The 18,331-nt window shown below is 38.8% G+C and overlaps 1 protein-coding gene across 2 annotated transcripts in view; it reads left to right on the top strand.

Moving 5' to 3' along the window:
* Nucleotides 1-20: 20 nt before the first annotated feature.
* The window catches only part of NSMCE2 (NSE2 (MMS21) homolog, SMC5-SMC6 complex SUMO ligase), a 126,116-nt gene continuing 107,805 nt past the window's right edge, over nt 21-18,331 (top strand). The window contains exons 1-2 of one of the 2 annotated variants that reach the window (XM_041460662.1): nt 73-144; nt 3,597-3,744. In XM_041460662.1, coding sequence (XP_041316596.1) covers nt 3,612-3,744 — 133 coding nt within the window. In that variant the 5' untranslated portion in view covers nt 73-144; nt 3,597-3,611. Of the gene's footprint in view, nt 145-3,596; nt 3,745-18,331 lie in introns of both variants that reach the window. The other variant, XM_041460663.1, reaches the window with a different exon arrangement.

Raw genomic sequence — 18,331 nt, 5'->3', positions numbered from 1 at the left:
AGCCGAGCCCTCCCATCACATGACGGCGCCGGTTGATGAGGCGGTTCCGCCTGCCCCGGTGCCCAGCGCTACCGCCCTCCTGCCAGTACCGCCGGGCGTGGGGCTGCCCCCGGGACAGCTGCACTCTCGAGCTGCGGGGACGAGGTGAGCAGCGGCCGCTGGCGAGGGTGGCTGTCCCCGCCGGCCCCGTCCCCTCCGCGGGCGAGGGCAGCGCTCCCAGCCGGGGGTCGGGAGCGGCGGCGGGACGGGTGCGGGGCCGTGTCTCCGTGCGGACTGCCCGGCCTGCCCTGCACCGGCTGAGGCGGCGAGAGGCCCTGGGAGCGCGGAGCGTCCTGCTCGGCGGGCGCTGCTCCCCCAGCCCCTGCAGGGAGGATCCTCTCCCTGGGGCCCCTCATCACCGAGTGTTCCTGGGGCTGGACACCGATCCTGGTGCTCAGAGAGCACTTGACACCTGCAGAGCTGCTGTTACAGAAGCAAATAATACTTTTTTCTTACCTCTGCTTCATAATTTGAGATATTGAAACGTAGAAAGTTTAGGTAATTTCCTCAAATATTTAAAATAGCGAACAGAATAGAAACTGTAGGCTTTTTGGTCCTTTATCCTGTCTGGACCATTTCATCACTTGCTGAAAGAAAAAAAAATGCCCTCAGTAGTCTACGTTTCAGCACGGAGTTTGCTGGTTGTGTTTTCCAGGAGTGAGGGGGCTGGGGATTGCACATGATAAGTGCTTGGATGCACCCATCGAAGACCTTCCTGGCAGAAAAGTGTGGTGGAAACACTGCAGTGAAACCAGTTCCAGAGAGGAATGTGCCCCTCCCTTGGAAGGCAGAATGGACAGCTCCAAGCTGAAGTTGAAGAATTCACTTAGAAAGTTCAAGAGTGAAATCTTTGCCTTGGTATCTATAGCAGACCTGAGGAACAGCTGACTGGCTCAAAAGTGCCAGCTGGGAAGTGATGGGGGAAGAGGACCTGTAAGCCCTGAAGTGGCAGAGAGTAGAAGATAAAAGGAAACAGCCCGTGGGCCAAACATGCTCCACTGCCAGGGGTTTAGAAGCTGCTGAGAAAATGCTGGATCCTGGGGTGCTGGCCATCTAACTTTCTCTCCTCATTTTCTTTTTCTTTCTTTCTCTGGTTTTCTTACATACTCTTCTTCTCAAAATATGTTGTAAGTCAGACTGAAAACTTCGAGTGTCTTCTTGTGTCTGGAAAACTTCCAGTGTCTTCTTGCTGAGCTAAAGTTTGGGAAGTGCTTTATTTTGTCTGGATGTTTTAAAATTTGCCAAGTCCCTTATTCTACTTGAATGTTCTAAAGTTTTCAAATAAAAGTTGTTATTGAGTCTCCTGGTAATTTGGTTGTTTTTCCCATGCACTGCCCAGGGTATATCCCACTGCCTTCCTCTGAACCCTTAGGGGGACGGCTGGGGCATTACAGGATTGTAACCAGTTTGTAAAAAAAAAATACCTTTTTTTAAAAAACCAAAAAAAAAAAGGAAGCTTCATCCAAATGAAGTTACTTTCCAAAAGACAGATTGAGATGAACCTACCACTGCAATGATATGATTTAATGTCATAACCAGTAACTTCTGTGTAGTTTGCTCATGAAAATGAAGGAGCCTTTTTTAACTTTTCATTATTGTTGGTGTGGTTTTTTTTTCAGATTCCTTCTTTCAGTGTGTATCTTTGAAATTTCCAAAAGAACAGCAGGCTTTCTCAGTGAAATTTACCAAGTTCAAGAGGGGAATTAGGCTCTCTTTGTTAACTTTGATACACAAAATGGGCTCAGAAAGATAAAGCTGCTAACATGATTTTATGTCACTATTCAGTAGTGTACGTTTGGATCACAGAGGTTCTGTACAAACAGTCTTGCTGAGATGGCAAACAAGTACCTTAAAAAAAAGTTAAATAATATACTAACTGAGGAATTTGTTATTAAATATTCAAGAGCATCCTTCGTCTTTACTTTCAAGGAGTTCTATAAGGAACTTTTCCCTTGTCTTCTGTTGTCAGTTTGACAGCCTTAAAGATCTGTAATGATAGCAGTCACAGTCTCCTGTCAGGAGCATGAGCTGACATAACAAGAGCTGTAGTTGAAGCCTGCTGCATCTGTGGAAAGATGCACCTTTAGAAGGGGATAGAGAGGAAGGCAAATTTGCATGTAATTAAGAAGTTCAATTTGTGGTGAGGTTGAACTGTTGTTAAAATGTTGCTGGAAGCACATGACCTAAATATGGTGTACTAAAAGATAGTCTTGACTGGCCAAGCACATTTTATGAATGGAAAAAAAGGAAAATGATAGGAAATGAACAGGAGACAGCAGGTATTCAGGTCTCATAGTCTGCATGGTACTTGTGAGGAATGTGGCAATGTTCAGGTTGGGGGAGCACGAGGTGTTGTTCTGGAGTCTCAGGGAAAGCAGTAGAGAGAGATACAGCCTTAGTTGGGAAAAGCACTGTACTTTCTATACATGTTTTCCAGATTGCTGTTCGATTATAGCCTGTTAAAGGCTGTTATTGATAGAACAACTCTTCCCCTTCTGATATACCCCAGATTTGTTTGTGGATTCTGCTATGTCCCCCAATGGCATTTCAATATAGTCCTTGAACATACTAGTTATTCTTTACATGGACTAATGCAGTATTTCTGTCTGTCTAATAGTTCTGCTTTGCTGTGTCTATTTTTTTTTTCTTGGTGTAGCTAAAGCTGAAGCAGAAATTTTCTAATCTGCAACTTGAAGTATAAGATTCTATACACCAGGTTCACATTTCTCACAGTAGCTACATCTCTGAGTGGGTTATGGCAAATCATGAAGAAGGAAGAGCAGTTTGAGAAGAAACCAATGGATGTAAGCAGTGTGGATAGGCACAGCATAAGCAAAAACACTTGAAGGTTCTACTAATGACAGAGCAGCTAATCCCCACAAGGGTGTAGGCTGTGGGTGTGCATTGCAGAGCCAGAGGGTGGTAAAGAAGATAAACAATGGTACCTGGGTGACTTTATTTTGTGCTAATGGAAGATGGGTACCAAAAGTTTGTAGCATCTGTGGCAGAAGTAAGCAGCATTTTAAAGGTGGGCTTTTATTTAAAAATGATGCTAGATGTTTTACTCTTAAGTACATTCTTAGTAGAGCGACCCTTTGTTAGATTATTTTTTCCAATTGAATGTGAGCAACCATATTTCTTCCTAGGCTAATTGATTATATGCCTGGATAACCCAGACAAGTTTTTGGGCATGTGGGCTTTTTTGGATCTTGTTTTGGATCTGAAATAGAGCAGTAGTTCTCAAGCAGACATAATTGTGGAGTTTGAACTTCACTGAGGTTTAGTGGTAGAAATGAGCAGAGGAAAATACCAGTTGCTTTTAGTGGTGTAGTTTTGCTTAATACTGAATAGGAGGTGAATTGAAAACCTGTGAGATGAATTGCACTTTCACTGAAATTACTGGCATCTTGGGAGCTAAGTTTTCATCCCTGCTCCCTAATGCTTCAGTGATTCTGTTGACACTTCTTTATGTTTAGCTATCTATTAGAACTTACGTTTTCTCTCCCAAATTCTTTGTGTGCAAACTGCTTTTAATTTGTTCTCCCTGTTATTTCTAGAGTAACAGTTTCAAGATGTCAGGTGGTCCAAGAGTCTCGTTCAATGCAATTGATTCTGCTCTTTCTTCTTTGAAAAACTGCCAGTCCTACATCAACTCTGGAATGGATGTGGCTACTCAGGTTGCCCTTGATCTTGTGGAAAGTTTCAGTAAGTATATTCTCTCTTGTATTGCACCCTGAATCTGACAGATGAGTGTCAGACCTACGTATTTGGACTTAGGTACTGTTAATATCAATCTTTATTATAGCTCTTCTGGCCTTGCCAGGGTGTTTTCATTACAATCATTTCACTTAAATGAAAAATTTCATTTAAATGATAAATTCAGTGAAAACATAAATACCTGGCAAACATTGTCCTTGCTTTTGTGACAGCCAAGACTAATTGTGTTCCAGTGATTGTCACCCTACAGCTTTGTAGAAACTTTAACATTGAGATGGAGAAGGCCCCTCAAGTGGCTGAATAAAATGAGTATTCATTATCATACTACTTCTTTGTGTGTGTTTTATTTGACATTCAGGGCAAAATATATTAAAATATATATGCTAAAGATCTTGAATACAAAGCTTGAGACACCCCAGGGGATGCAGGTTTTTAAATGCTGTCTGTCCTGAAAATCAGGCCTTTTTTAGGGTGCTTCATTTTGGACATTTCCAAAGTGGGGTACTTTAAATTTCTAATTACTGCCAATAGTCTTGTCATTGCTATTTCACAATAAAAGGAGCACTGCAAAGCTACTTTTCAAGGACAAACATTAGCTGACCCATTTCCCTATCTTGGATCTGTGTTAATGTTTTCACTAGGGAAAAATAAAAACTTTAAAGCTCCAAACCCCTGATAGTTTTAATAAAGAGTGGAGAGTGGAGAACAAGAATCTTCTGAAAGAAAATCTCTGGTGTTCATTATAAAACTTGCACTCAACTAAGCCAAGGATTACGTACAATCAAGATGAATATTTTTCTCATTGTCTAGTGTGATGGTTCTCTCTCCTTTCACCTTTTTATCCATAGTGCTGTCAGAGACAACTGACATACCATTTCTAGCAGGAAGAGGAAATGGAAAGCTTGTCTGAACAGTCACCTGGGGATTCCCTTGTATGTAAAACTTGTGTAACCAGTTTCATTTCCCCTCTGCTTTAGCAGTCACCATCTCTTCTACTTTGTCATAAGCAATGCATAGAAATGCATTGAATGTATTGAAGTCTTTCATCCTCAAGACTTCAGAAATTCATTATTTATACAAAAATTAAAAGTTTTCTGTTAATTTCTCTTTTCAGTAGAAGCCCCTGTTGCATTCCTGTTAGGAAGGGTGTAAGGCAGCTTAAGCTCAACTGTGTAGGTCTGCAGCTCCAAGTCTGTGCCTTGTACTACTAGTATCTCTTCCTCATTTACCTGCTTCTGACACATTAATCTTTAATTAAAAGCTTGAAATTATTTTCTTCACTTAACTCAGTAACCAAAAGGACCATTTTTAGCATTCTATCCTGAGAGGAGGAGATTACTCCTGATAAAATACCTGGTTACAGTTAAGTTACATCATGTGACTGGAAAATAGCTCCTACCTAGACCATAACACATTTTATTCTAGCAAAGGCAACTTTCCTTTTGAATCATGGTTATAGAATTACCAAGTATGATCTATTATCATAGTACATCCCATTGCACTACAGAGAAAGTATTCCAGATTTGTAGGATTTGTAGGTCGTGCTTCTTTGGTCTGGTATTCCCAAATTACATTTTTACCTACAACAGTGTCTTCTTCACTCCTACACCTTTCCTTGCAGATGTATTTACATGGAATGAACAGATAGTGAAGGTCCTCACTTCTGTAAGGTTTGGTTTTCATTCCCCTGACTACTCTGCTGGGACTTCAAGTTCTTGTGCTCCTTACAGAATGCCATCAGGAAAGATGCTGGGTTTCTGTGGCATGACATGCTTGGTAAACTCTTGGTGTTTTAGAATTAGCATCATCTGATCTGCTGGACTTGACTGTTCAGCTCTTAGCTCCAGCTCATATGTGGCAATTTCTGTTTCTAAAGCTGTTGCTCATCTATCCTCCTTTGCCTTCATATTCTGAGGCAAAATACTAATTTAATTTTGAGACAGAGTTAGATAATATATTTCTGTGGGTTTTTTTCTGTCTCATTTGTAATTTGCTTTAATTTCCTTTGCAAAATTTGACTGTCCAGCTTCTGACAGGTTTCATTGCCAGGCTTTGTGGAAGCAAGAAATTCAGTTGCAACCATTTGTTTTAGTTTACAAGCACTTTTTCTGTGTGTTTGTTTCGTTCCTTTAGTCTTTCATAATGGACAATGCTGTTTTTTTGAATAGTTATGAAGTACATAGCAAGTACATAGCACAGTACATGAGAAAAAATTACATTTGTTTCCCAAGGTAACTGAAAAGACAGAAAAGTTAGTTCAGTGAGTGATTTTTCCTCTCTTAATTCCTATTCTCCACATACAAAATCCTGAAAACATTTACTGTTAAATGTATTTATTAAATGTTTATTTTGTTCTACTCCTGTATAGATTGATGAAAAGAAATTACTTGTGTTCAATATTTGGGTCAGGCATTGCTCATTTATGAACCTGTACAATCTCTAGAAAAATAAGGCTATTTCTTATTAATAAGGCTCTAAGTAATAATAGCTAAATGAGTGCAGAGTAATTTTAATTTATATAATAATGAAAATATCTTATTTTTAAGAGGTTTTGTTGATGTCCATGAACTTAAAATGTTGATTAAGATCTCACTGTCAATTGAGAACCTGATGACTTTTAGCACTGAATAGGTATTATGAATATGTGCTGACAGTGACAGAATTTTAAAAGATCCTGGAGGGCTTTAAAGATCTAGAGGTGAAAATTAGTTTCAGCAAACTGAATGTGAAAGGGAAACAGCCAATTTGAAAGCTCATTTTATTTAATGAGTGAAAAAGAAAGATAAACCTTTTGTCCTTCTCAGTCTTTCTGCTGATTATCTTTTAGATGACATTGTCTAATGGTTGTATTTTTCTTTTCTTTAAAGAACACTGTTGTTGTATAGAAGCATTTTGAAAAGTTACTATATAAATAAATTACGTAAGCAAAAAACCAGACTGTGCACACTTGGTTTCAGTATGTCCTGCCTATGCTCAAAATACTCTTGGACATTCTGTGGCCCAGGCTAGTAAAATACTGAAGGAAGGGACACACTGATATTTGTAGGTGATCCACCTTAAAGCTAAAGCACATGCTTATGTCCTATGCTATATTGGAGACCTAATAAATTTGAGAATTTGAAGATGACACTGTACAAAATCAGTTGTAATGCAAGTAAAATCCTCTCAGTTGCATCTTCCTAAATCTTGCCTCATTGTGGTTTTGAGCTTTAGTAGTGTGATTGCAGAAAGAGAATTCATTAAGTCGTTTGTCACAAGTACTTGTTTGGCAACATCTCTGAATTGTGATGCTCTGAGTATTGAACTTTGAGCCGTGTGTTGACACCTCTGCACGCTGAGGAACAGATGTTTGCACTACTAATTTAACTTCTCTTGGTTGAACTTGCTTTACTTACCTACTTGGAGTAGTTCTGTAGACTTAGAAAGCACTGATGGACATGCATGTCAAATACTTGAACAATAAGTTCTATTCTCTGTTTTTGGAATGACTGAAACCTGCAATTCCTTGTTGACTGATGTGCTGATTATGGTAAGAATATGCTGACCCAGGACAAATCTGTCATATCCATGACAGACATCCATTCCCAGCTTTGCTCAAAATTTTTGGATGTAAATTTGGTCAGCTTGCTGAGTATGGCAGTTTCAGGTGACTCTTCAGCAGAACTTTCTCAAGAATATGGGATTGTAAAGTATGGAGAGCTGCGGATATTTGAATGAAAAAATCAAACTTGTGGTCATATCCAGGCTTCCAGTCCAACAGCTGCTCTTTAGATGGGGTGTTACTTTTGTCTGGGTTGGAGTCCAAGCTGGAAGGATTGCCAGAAAATGGGAAATAACTGGGAGGTCTGGAGAATATACTTACTACAGGCAAGATAAGAATTTCTTAGCATTAAACTTTTGAAAAGTGTTTTAAAGAATGAACAGTTAGGGTTGTGTCTAATCAGCTGAATGGGTTTTCTGTAGAGAGCAAGATGCTTCCTTGATGTCTGGGACATTCTTTCAACCCCACATCACTTTCCCAGTGTGAAGTGTAGAGGCCATGAAATGTGGAATAGCTGTTTTTGGGAAGCAGTTACTGCAGGTAAATTCTAATCTTACTTGAGGAAAAAAAAAGAGCTACCTTTTCTTCAAAAATTTGCTGAAAATGTGATGGTCATCTGCTGCCCATGGCTGTTTGCCATATGTATTACATATCAGTGATCATCTTGTAGCACTATCAGGATCTGCTTGAGAATTCCTCCTGCTTTCTTACCATCCTTTGAAGGGTTTTTCTGCTCACCACTGTGTACAGAACAGGCCCAGGGGTCTTAAAAATGTCAGTGATAGAATTCTTTGGCATGTTCCCCAGATTAAGTTAGAGTTACAGCTCTGGCTTTTCTTTCTTGTCTGGTCACTGCATAACCTGCTCCTTCTTCCAGCAGAGTTTACCTCAATTCTGTGTGCTTACTCCATTTGTCTGTTTCCCTGTCCCAGGGCTGCCTCTGCCCTTTTCTTCATGTGTGCAGCCCTGCATCTCATATGTGCCATGTCCTCCTTTTCTGGCTGCTTTCTCATCTCCAGTTGATTAAGATCCAGTGTCATCATGACTGTTCAGTACTAATTAAACAGTAGTTGATAATGTAGGATCTTCTAACCCTGTGAGATTATACACATTACTTTGACTTATATCACTGCTCATTAGAATGGTTTTAACAAGAACAGCTCTAAACATTGCTGAGGGTTGTTGACATAGGAAGAAGTGTGGAGCATACAGATGTGGCAGTTAGCCTTGTTTTATTAAATTATTGCCAGCCTTTTGATAGACAGGTGGATGAGTTTGTATGGAATATCCACTATTATTTGGAATGACTTTCTAAACTCATTGCAGCAGCCTAAAACAGTCAGACTTGAACATTCTAAGTTTGTTCATCCCTGAGAGAGGGGCCCTTTCTATGCAAGTTTCTCTGTCATTGACCTAAAACTTCTACTTGGAATGGTATAAATTCCAGTATGAAAATGGACTCTGTAGCTGTACTTGAATATCAAATGATTTGGTTAATTTGTTTTCTTTGTTCCTTTTTTCTCCTAGCTTATTTTTCCTTGGAAATTCAAATGCAGGATTCCTGCAGTATTGTACCATAACATGAATCTTGACATTGATAAAGTTCTTGTGCATGAAATGACTACGATGTAATTGTTTTGGGATCCAGAAATCAACCTGCTGACACCTGTTCTTCTAAAATGTTTATGGTCTCTTAGTTTCCATGGTGTTAAAGATCACTGTGCGTCATGAAAATAATCCGAACCTAAGGTACTTGTCCTGAGAACAGGCCGTAGCAAATAAGCTGGCATGACCCTTTGTGACTTGCTTGAGTAAGAGGTGTGAGCATGAAGGTCCTCTGACTGAGGAAATAAGCAGGATAAACTTTGCCTTGCTGCCCTGTTCTTGTCCAGGCAAGATAAGCCATGTCAAGATGTTTTCTTGCACATCCTGCCTTCTGTCACATAAAAATGGTGGTTTGGTCAAGTCTCCACCTCACAGTGGCCTCGTAATGGTCAAAGCTGTGGTCTGTATTGCAGGGACAGTTAATGAGAAATCAGACCTTGGTTTTCACTCTTAGGTTCATATATCTGTGAAGGTGCTTGTGAGAAGAAAGTAGCAAACAGTTTTATATACACTGTAGGAATACAGGTTTTTTCTTATTGGAAAACGTAAGTGTAGATTTTCTTTTTCTGTTTTCTTGTTGGAGAATGTAAGTGGAGAATGTCAAAGTCCATCCTGGAGATAAATGGCTTTTCACTGATGCTTGCTATACAGAAATGTTCTCAAGTTATGAGGAGGTAGAAAATGAAGAGGGGCCAATGATGCATAAAGTTCATCCATCTGTGTTAGACTCTGCTGCATGCTTCCTGTGAAGCTGCAAGAATTCCCTCATGATACCATGCTGTTCACAGAGGAAGTTTTATCCTAACCCCAGTTCTTTCTCTGCCAGAAGCTGTTTACACTGATCTGCTTTGTTGCTACACCAGTGTCTGTGGCGTTGATTGGTTATGTGCACAAACTCAGTGTAGCCACCAAAATTACATCTTCCTTGGGGAAATTCTTTTCTTGTTGTCCAAAGTAAGCTTGTATTTTGTGGGAAATAAAAATGGGAAATAAAATGTTCCATATTCCTTTCTCAAAAATACTAATTTTGCTTTCCTTCAAATCCCTTGTTTAAGATTAATCATTTTAGGGAAGATGTGCTTTTAATCTTAAATTATGCTTCTATTGTCCTGTGCTTGTATTGTTTTATAGGTATTTAACCTTTCAACTAATAATGAGAAAGATGTTTTTTTGAAGTAGGTAAGTACATGGAGTTACACTTGGGGTATTTCTTCTTCAAGTAATTTTATTCTTTGAAACAAGAAAGACTGGTTGAGTTCTTGTGAAAAGCTTTTCTGAAAACAAAAAAAGTTACATTTTTTGCACTATGCTCTGCAGTCAATATAAAATTTTGAGAAGAGACAGTTGGATTAATTTTTTTTTTCTACCTCTCTTTACTTGCAATGTTTATATCCAGCACTGATGAGCCCGTTGCTGGAACACACTGGTTGGCTCTGGAATCTGTTCTTCAAAGCAGTCCAAAAAAGGAGAATTTGGAAATGTGCCTTCGTTCAAAATCTGGAAAAATATGACTTGTAATGAAAGATTTTCGTTCTTTTATATTTATCCAAACTCACTCTGACTGTAGTCTGTAATCTTACAAAGTGGGAAGAAACAAATATGTAGTGTTGTTACTATTTCCTAGCTGTAATTTTGACTGCAAGAAGAGCACAGTGCAGTGAGGGGAAAGCAGCTATATTAAGCTGTAATAAGCTATATTAAGCAGCTATATTATTGTCTTAAGCAGCATGCTTTTGTTCTGATAGCTCTTTTTCATTTTGGATGCTCGTTAAGCTGGGTGCATCCAAGTATTTTTGCTCCTCAACTTCAGCAGTTCGAGAAACCCTTTAGGTGGCAGCAGAGGCTTTGCTTTTTGCTTCACCTGCTGTGGCACTCTGGAACTCACTCCTAGAATGGATCTAGTGGTGTTGGTGCATACTCTTGCATTTAGTGACAGTAGAATATAAATGGAGGATTCAGATGAATAGAAAGAGAATTTGTCTTATCAGATCAGTACAGATAATTTCATTTTATACATTTGTTCTTTCAAGAAGCTGCTATGTTGTGGTTGATCTAGAGAGTATCATTCAGACTGAAATCCAGGTTTGATTTAAAGCTTAGCTGAATAACTGGACAGAATAACTGTCCTTAGTGCGTTCTCATGGAAATGTACTGAAGCATGCACCTGAGCAGAAGATCCGAGCTGGACAGTCCTGAGTTTTGTCAGAACTCTTACGAGTGCTCAGATGAAAACTGCGTAGTTTTATTTGACAGATTTTGGTAGGTGGTATTTACATAGTGTCTAATGTCAAATACATGCATATGTATGTGTGAATATTCTTTTTTTCTTATGTAGTTTTTCTAAGGCAGTGGGTGGTTTTCTCCCCCAAAGGTCATTGTGAGTCAAGAGAGATTTGCAGTCACCTGGTGGGTTACCTCATGTACCCATAGTTACTATAAATTTCTCTGTCCTAGACCTCATAAAATCTCAGTAGTCTTCAAAATAGATCATAAGTGGGATTTAAATGCTGTACAGACCTTTTTGGAGACCCTCTGTGCACTAGTGATGTTAACCTTGAGAGAATGAGTGAGCTTACAGCTGTGAGTTATAGGCTTGAAATTGCTGGGTGAGGTTCTTTGGCCTCTGCTATGCATGAGATCAGAGCAGAATGATGCTGATGGTCTGTTGCAGCTTAGAAATACTATGAAGTACTGTAGAGGTCCTGTGTGGGCCCTTTAGCACAAAGATAAATCAACCTTTTTGAACAAAAGCCAAAGAGGAATATTTTATCTGAGTAATTACTGTATGAAAATATTCTCTGTAGTATATAAATCTGTCATTTTCTTATCATCATATTTCTGCTACAGAAATGTGGCAATAAGAAAATACTACCAACTCCTGCTTAAATGTAGAGGCATACAGTATATATAGAATGTAGTGTGGGCTTTGAAGAACCCACTCTGAAGGCTTTAATTTTTATCAATTTAAGTAGATCAGAATTTAGCTTTCAGTGATCTAATTGTGTGCATAAAAATTAGGGAAGGAGGAGGAACCCACAAAAGTAAAAAAAAACCCCATGGGTTGGCTGCATTCAAAAAGATTAGGAATATAAAGCAATTGTATTTCTTTTCTTTATTCTTTCCACTAGGAAAAGATTTATCTGGGTAAAAAGTGAGCATTCTGCTGACATGTTCTTAGTATTCAGTCAAAACATGAAAGAAGCCCTTAAGTAGATGTGATCATTCTGAAACTTCATCCAGATCCCTACAAAGAGACACAGGACACTTTTCAAAATTTTGTTTTTCCTTTCTCTTCCTGTCTCTTTGTTTGTCTCTTCAAGAATTCGGGATCTTGTTACTAGTTTTTACCTTGTTTTTTTGATACTCAAATAACTTCTTTGTAAGTGAACATAGACTTAATTACTAGAGGTTTTTAATACTTTCAGTTAAAAAAAAACCCCTCTGACTCAAATCCAGGTTTTATTACATGTTTTATGAAATATATGCCAATGTTATATAGCACACTGATGCCCCAGTGGAGAATGAATATTGTAATATGTACAGATTAAATTCCAGGAATTTAAAGGGGAGTGTTCGCTTTTTCAGTTAGAATTGCATGTAAGACTTTTGTGTTCCTTACTGACACTGAAACATATGAAAAATGCCATCCTTTGGAGGATAGGCAGGGGTTGGTGGTCTGAATTGGAGATTTAAAATATTTTTAATTATAATTTTCATAGATTATTTTGTTTCCCTTCTCATTTTGTTTACCATTTTCTCTGAAGCAGAACAAGGAACACATAACAGCACTATATGAATGAGATAAAATAACAGAGGTACTCTTGAGTCTAATTTTTCTGGGTCCTCAAGGCTGGGACTAACTGTGCTTTCAAACTGGCATCACACTGTGGCCTTGAGGAAGTCACTGGAATTCACAAAACATGAATTTGCCTTCTATAAGAAAAGGTGTCAGGAATGTTTTGTGAGGATGTATGACTATCTCAAACTCCTGTGTAGATATTCACTTCTGGTTTTGCTTATGTCATCTGTGCCTGGGGAAATTATGTTACAAGAGTCTAAAAATAATGGGAATTGTCTGTAATGGTGGTAGGTGATTGGAAAAAGTAGGAGATAGGTAGCCAGGAAAAATATGTGTACAGGGGAAATGCAGCAGAAGACAACAGACTAGCAAAGATATCATCCTTGCCTTTTAGTGAATTGACAAATAGGAAGTGTCACAACTGTAGGTGCGATCCCACAATTACAGGTGATATTAAATGGTTTGAACCACTAAAATACACACAAGGCACTAAGTGAAGATTTGTATTTAGATGAAGTTTATGAGCGAAACACAACCATGTCTACAGGAGGGTAGTCTGGTGTTTATTAGTGGGATAATACTATGTGAAGAGAGAAAATTTTACACTGATTCAAAAAATGTGCTACTAGAACTGCTTAGAGAAAGAAAATTTACAGTGAAACCCACAGTTCAGCAAGAGGTTGACTGAAGAATCCATTGTATCTCTGAATAAACAGTTTAACCTTGCGTTTTCTTTTGTGTTGCAGTTTTCAGGCGCTGGATCTTACGTTTCTGTCTGATAATCAAAGAGCCCAATATGTTCCTAACTCTTCAAGATGTTAGTGGTAGATCATGAACAAGTCACCTTTAGCATCTTCAACTTCACAAGTTGAGCTGCTTTAGTCAGTCTTGCTGTAAGACCCACTTTCCACGCATGAGTAATTTGTGTTGTTCTCTTTGAAATACTGAGAGAGCTTATTGAAGGACAATGCAATTAGCAGGATTTAGTCTTATGCTTGTTTGCTTAGAGTCTTTGCCTGAATTATATACACTGTGTGCTGTTAAAGATAGGGATGCATCTGCCAAATTGTCAGCATACAGTCAGCCCCTTCTTAAAACTAAAAATCAGAACAATCCCTGTGCCCCTCTTAGGCATTGAACAAGGGTCTGACATTACTGATGAGCATCATAAAGCACAACCTTGTGTGTAGGGCACATCGTAACCAAGTCACTGCTGTCACTCAGGCCCAGCCACCCTCAGCAGTGTTTATGTTAGGTGAGTTCCCAAACTGCAGTACACAGCAGTTACCTCTAAAGGCTGGGGAACTTAGGCCCTTTTTCTTGTTGTTGTTTCAGTTTGGGGTTTTTTTTCCTTGCTAATGGACCTTTATACCAATAGAAGAAAACCAACAGCTATGAGTCTGTTAGAGCTGCTCTTACATAGAAGGGTGGGACAAAGTGAGAGGTGACCCCCAAAGATGGTGATCCCTGGGAAGATAGCACTGGGACATAGAGAAAGAATCAAAAAACTGGCTATCAAGTGCCAAAAAATAGTGGGAATGGGGGAACTGGATGAGAAGGAATAGAAGAAAAGAGCAGTAAGTGGTAAAGAAATGTGTAATGAAGGACAAGGAAAAGCAAGAAGAAAGCCACATCAACAGGATTAGGCAGGACAGTATGCTGATCAGTCTCTAGATGACAAAACTTAATTGAATGCCTTCCTAATAGTGTTTCCATGTAAGCAACTTCTGTAGTTGCCACAAAGGTGTTAGCTTTTACAAAGGGGAAGAGTAGTTTGGCATATAAATGGAAGGAGGATGAAAATGGTCCATATGGATGAAAATGAGAAGATAGATGTGGTCATTCTGATTAGTCCCATGCTAAAGCTGTTCAGCATATGTGTGTGTGAACCTTTTGCCTTTTTGACATTATCAACAGATACTATAGAATGTTTCTGAAAAATTCATCTGCAGTAGCACTCAACAGAAGGTGACAATCTCAAACTGCTCCCTAAATTACATATAATGAACTTTCCTATTAAAAAAGACTTAACAAAAGGAGGCAGCTGGCTTAAGGAGAAGGTGGCAGATGAAGAGAACACAATTCAAAGAAGTGTTCACACATTAAGGAAGTAATTTTAACAGGCTTTCCCCAGACTGTAAGTGGGAATGGAATTATACATTGCATGTAAATGTCAAGTGACAATAATATCTTCTGACTTAAATCAACCTTGCAACCTCTTTCCTATTTTTCTTCAGATGAATAAAGTTTAACTTGTGATTTCCTTACTAATCATCTTAGTAAGTAGTGGGTGAGTAGACATTTACTGCATGGATAGATTAATGTGACATTTTCACAAGACTTCATTTTTTTGAAGTTTATTACTTGTGGGTGTGGATCTAATTCACAGCTGTTTTTGAGAGAATTAGGTATGCCATAACTCATTCAAATTCTATATTTTCTTGGTATTTTTAGATTTTATCCATGCTTTGTTAGAGGTGTGTAGTCTGGTCTGATGTCTCAAGGTAATCAAGGCTTCTGCACTGAATATACTTTTGTGTACAGACTTGGCCAAATCACTTTTATAGAAAAACAGATTTTAAATGAAACAAAATTCAAAAACATATCAATATAAAGGAGAGAAAATTCTCTCAAATAGTGCATGTTAGCCACACAAATCTCAACCACAGTCCTATGGTTCTGAATTTAATTTATTTTAATAACACAATGACTAATAGCTATGTCATAGTTTACCAGTTCTGTTCAAATTGAAACAGAGGCAACCTTTTACTTCTTATATGGTTACAGAACATTTCCACATTCACTTTCAATTTATATTCCTGGTTTTTTGAAAACTACCCTTTGAGAAGCCATGAGGCCCCTCAAAGCTCCTTCTTTCCTACTATGGACAAAGATAACAGCATTATATGAAAAACATGCTGAGAGCGCATCATCTGTGGTGTACTGTAAGCCATCAAAAAATTCCTGTTTCCTCTCAAAATCATAAATATTTGTGTGTGTATGAGAGACCTAAGCAATACAGGCTTGCATTGCTTTTTTTTTTTTTTTTTTTTTGCATAGAGATATGCATTTTCCACATGATAAGAATGTAGCAGCTCCTTGTAATGTGACAATTTTTTATATGAATTTTGTGGGAAGTGAAATTTCAGCAATGGAAAGATTTAGCTCTGTCACTTACCAGCATTCAAGCAGCACAATGAATGCCACATACCAGCAATTCATGCCAAAAAGAGGAGATCTGCCAATTCACAGAAGAGGTTTTATGCAAAGGAAGCCTGCTAGAGGCAGAAAGAAATGCTGGTTTTCATTACACTTAAAGTTTGTGTGCAGTCTTTGCCTTTGCCTTGTCTGTGTAAGAGGATTATGTGGGTTGGTTTTTTTTTTTTTTTGTGTCGGGGTTTTGGGGTTTTTTTCAGTCATTTTGAGGAATTATGGGCTCCGAAAGCAGTAGCTTTAGTACTGTGGCATGGTTAGCACTTCAAGTGCCCTATCAATATGTGATTCACACTGAACTGGATGTTTTCTTGGGGAACATCACCTGCCCTTTGCTTACATGAGACACTGGTTTTCTAGGTTCCTTTAGTTTAACCTTGATTATTTTCTGTCTGTCAGTTCTCTTCAACAGAAACTGGAAAATATCCAAAGCACATGGAAGTATCTGCATTTGCAAAAATTAACTTTGGAGATGATACTCATATCAATTTCACCTAACCTTCACATTTCTGAGAGTCTTACAGATCAGTGTTTCTGATTTTAAAACACCAACCTTTCTTTTGTCAGCTGTATATAATGAATCTGAATTGCCTTTTGTTTATTCATTTATGTGTATGGGCCAGTGTCAGCTCTGTTTTAAGAGACTTCACTGCTTTGTTCACAGTGGTGCAAAATGTGGAGTTGCTGCCAGCCAGATTTGTCTCAAAAGCTGCCTATAAAACTGGATTGTTTTCCCACCCTGAGCTTGCTGCTCAGCTGCAGTACAGCCAATGCTCCAGCTGGTTAGCAAAAGAGCAGCCATGCTCTGCCTGGGGGTACCGATAACCTTCTCTAAATTCTGAAGTCAGGAATGCCAAGGGTTGTAGAAGCAGAAATATTGAAATTGAGATTGGGAGGCTGTGTGGGTTCAGAGAAAAAAAATGCTTTTAAGCATCTAATCAAAATACTGGGCATTGAAAAACCAGACATATTTTGGCATTTTTCCTCCCCCATCTGTTTCATTTTGGGTTGGTAATGTTAACATTTAAGTGCTTGATGAGCGTTGGTTTGTGTCTGCATGAAGCTGTTGCAGTTGGTTGTGGAAGCTTAGCTTGGATTCTGTGGGAATTTTGTGTGTGTGAATGTAGCTATGACCACTGAACTACGCTGAAATAAGACAGTGATGAATTGTCTTTGAGTGAGGGGTTATCTTGGTCTTACCTTCCTGTTTGATGTGTGTTCTGTTGGTTTCCCTTGTACCAGGGCTTGTGCACACTGCAGCCTGCTCGTGGGGCTTTGCAGAGAGCAGGTCCCTGAGCTTTGGTGGGCACTTCAGTGGTCACTTGGTTTTCCTGAGTGCTTTGTGCACAGCAGCAGGACTGACCCGTGTGTAGTGAGGATCTGAGGTGAGACCTGTGCACGACAGAGCCCTCACCACTTTGGGAGGTGACTGAGCCTTGCTCTGTCCCCGGTCACGGCGCCGGGTCCGGCCAGCACGCTGCTGATGCACCATGTGCCTTCTGTTTCCTGTAGTGCCACAAGTCTTGTCCCTGCAATTGGATTTCAGCTCAGATGTAGCTGCACCACACTCAGAAACTACGGTAGCTTAAGCCCAGAGCCAATACAGCTACATTTACTGAAACATTACAGTGATTAAATAAGCTCTGATGAGGGCTTGTTAGCTCTAAGCTAGGCTGCCTCCACTTTGGGACAGAGAAGTAATGTTTCTGAGAATTTTGAAGGTCTTGGGTGAAAAGGGCTTGTTTTCCTATCTTACTGATTTTTTTTTTCTGAAAAGTCTTTCCAACCCATTTCCCATTTCCCCTAAATGGAGAAAATTCTAAGTAATTACTGCATTTACTTTAATGAAGGTACTCCTTGAATGAGCTTCTCTAAGATGAGAAATATAATTGGCTCATTAACAGAAAAAAGGTTTTCCTTGAGAAAAACCTAATGGTATTATTTACTGCTGGCTCATAACAATCATGCCTTTTATTAGAGACAGACTTGCACTTCACACTAAAATATTTGTTTTTCACCTGTCAGTGCAATTTAAAATATGAGAAGAATTGCGTTTTGGCAAGAGAAAACATTAATACAATTGACTTGTAAATAAAAACTGCATGGATTATCTCTGTAGAATTCATAATGTGCCAACAGAGATCTTGAGTAATACAGAAGAAATTGTGCTTTAAAAAGATCTAACAAGTTAGAAATTAGGACTTGAACTTGTTGGAATAATAAAAAAAATATTTTGCTGACATTAATTTCCAGGGGAAATGATACATAAAGCAGCCTGTGAGTCTTTTATAGAACAGTAAAGACCCATTAAAAGTCTTGAAATTAAATTCTTCATTTTAAATACTGGTTTTACAAAGTGAGAGATCAAATAATAGCAATTACAAGGCCTTAAATATTTTGCTGTTCCTTTTAAGGGA

Source organism: Pyrgilauda ruficollis, unplaced genomic scaffold, assembly GCF_017590135.1.
Source record: "Pyrgilauda ruficollis isolate IOZ18807 unplaced genomic scaffold, ASM1759013v1 scaffold147, whole genome shotgun sequence".
Taxonomy (NCBI): domain Eukaryota; kingdom Metazoa; phylum Chordata; class Aves; order Passeriformes; family Passeridae; genus Pyrgilauda; species Pyrgilauda ruficollis.
Note: the sequence above shows the minus strand (reverse complement) of the source record. Positions and strands in the feature narration are given on the sequence as shown.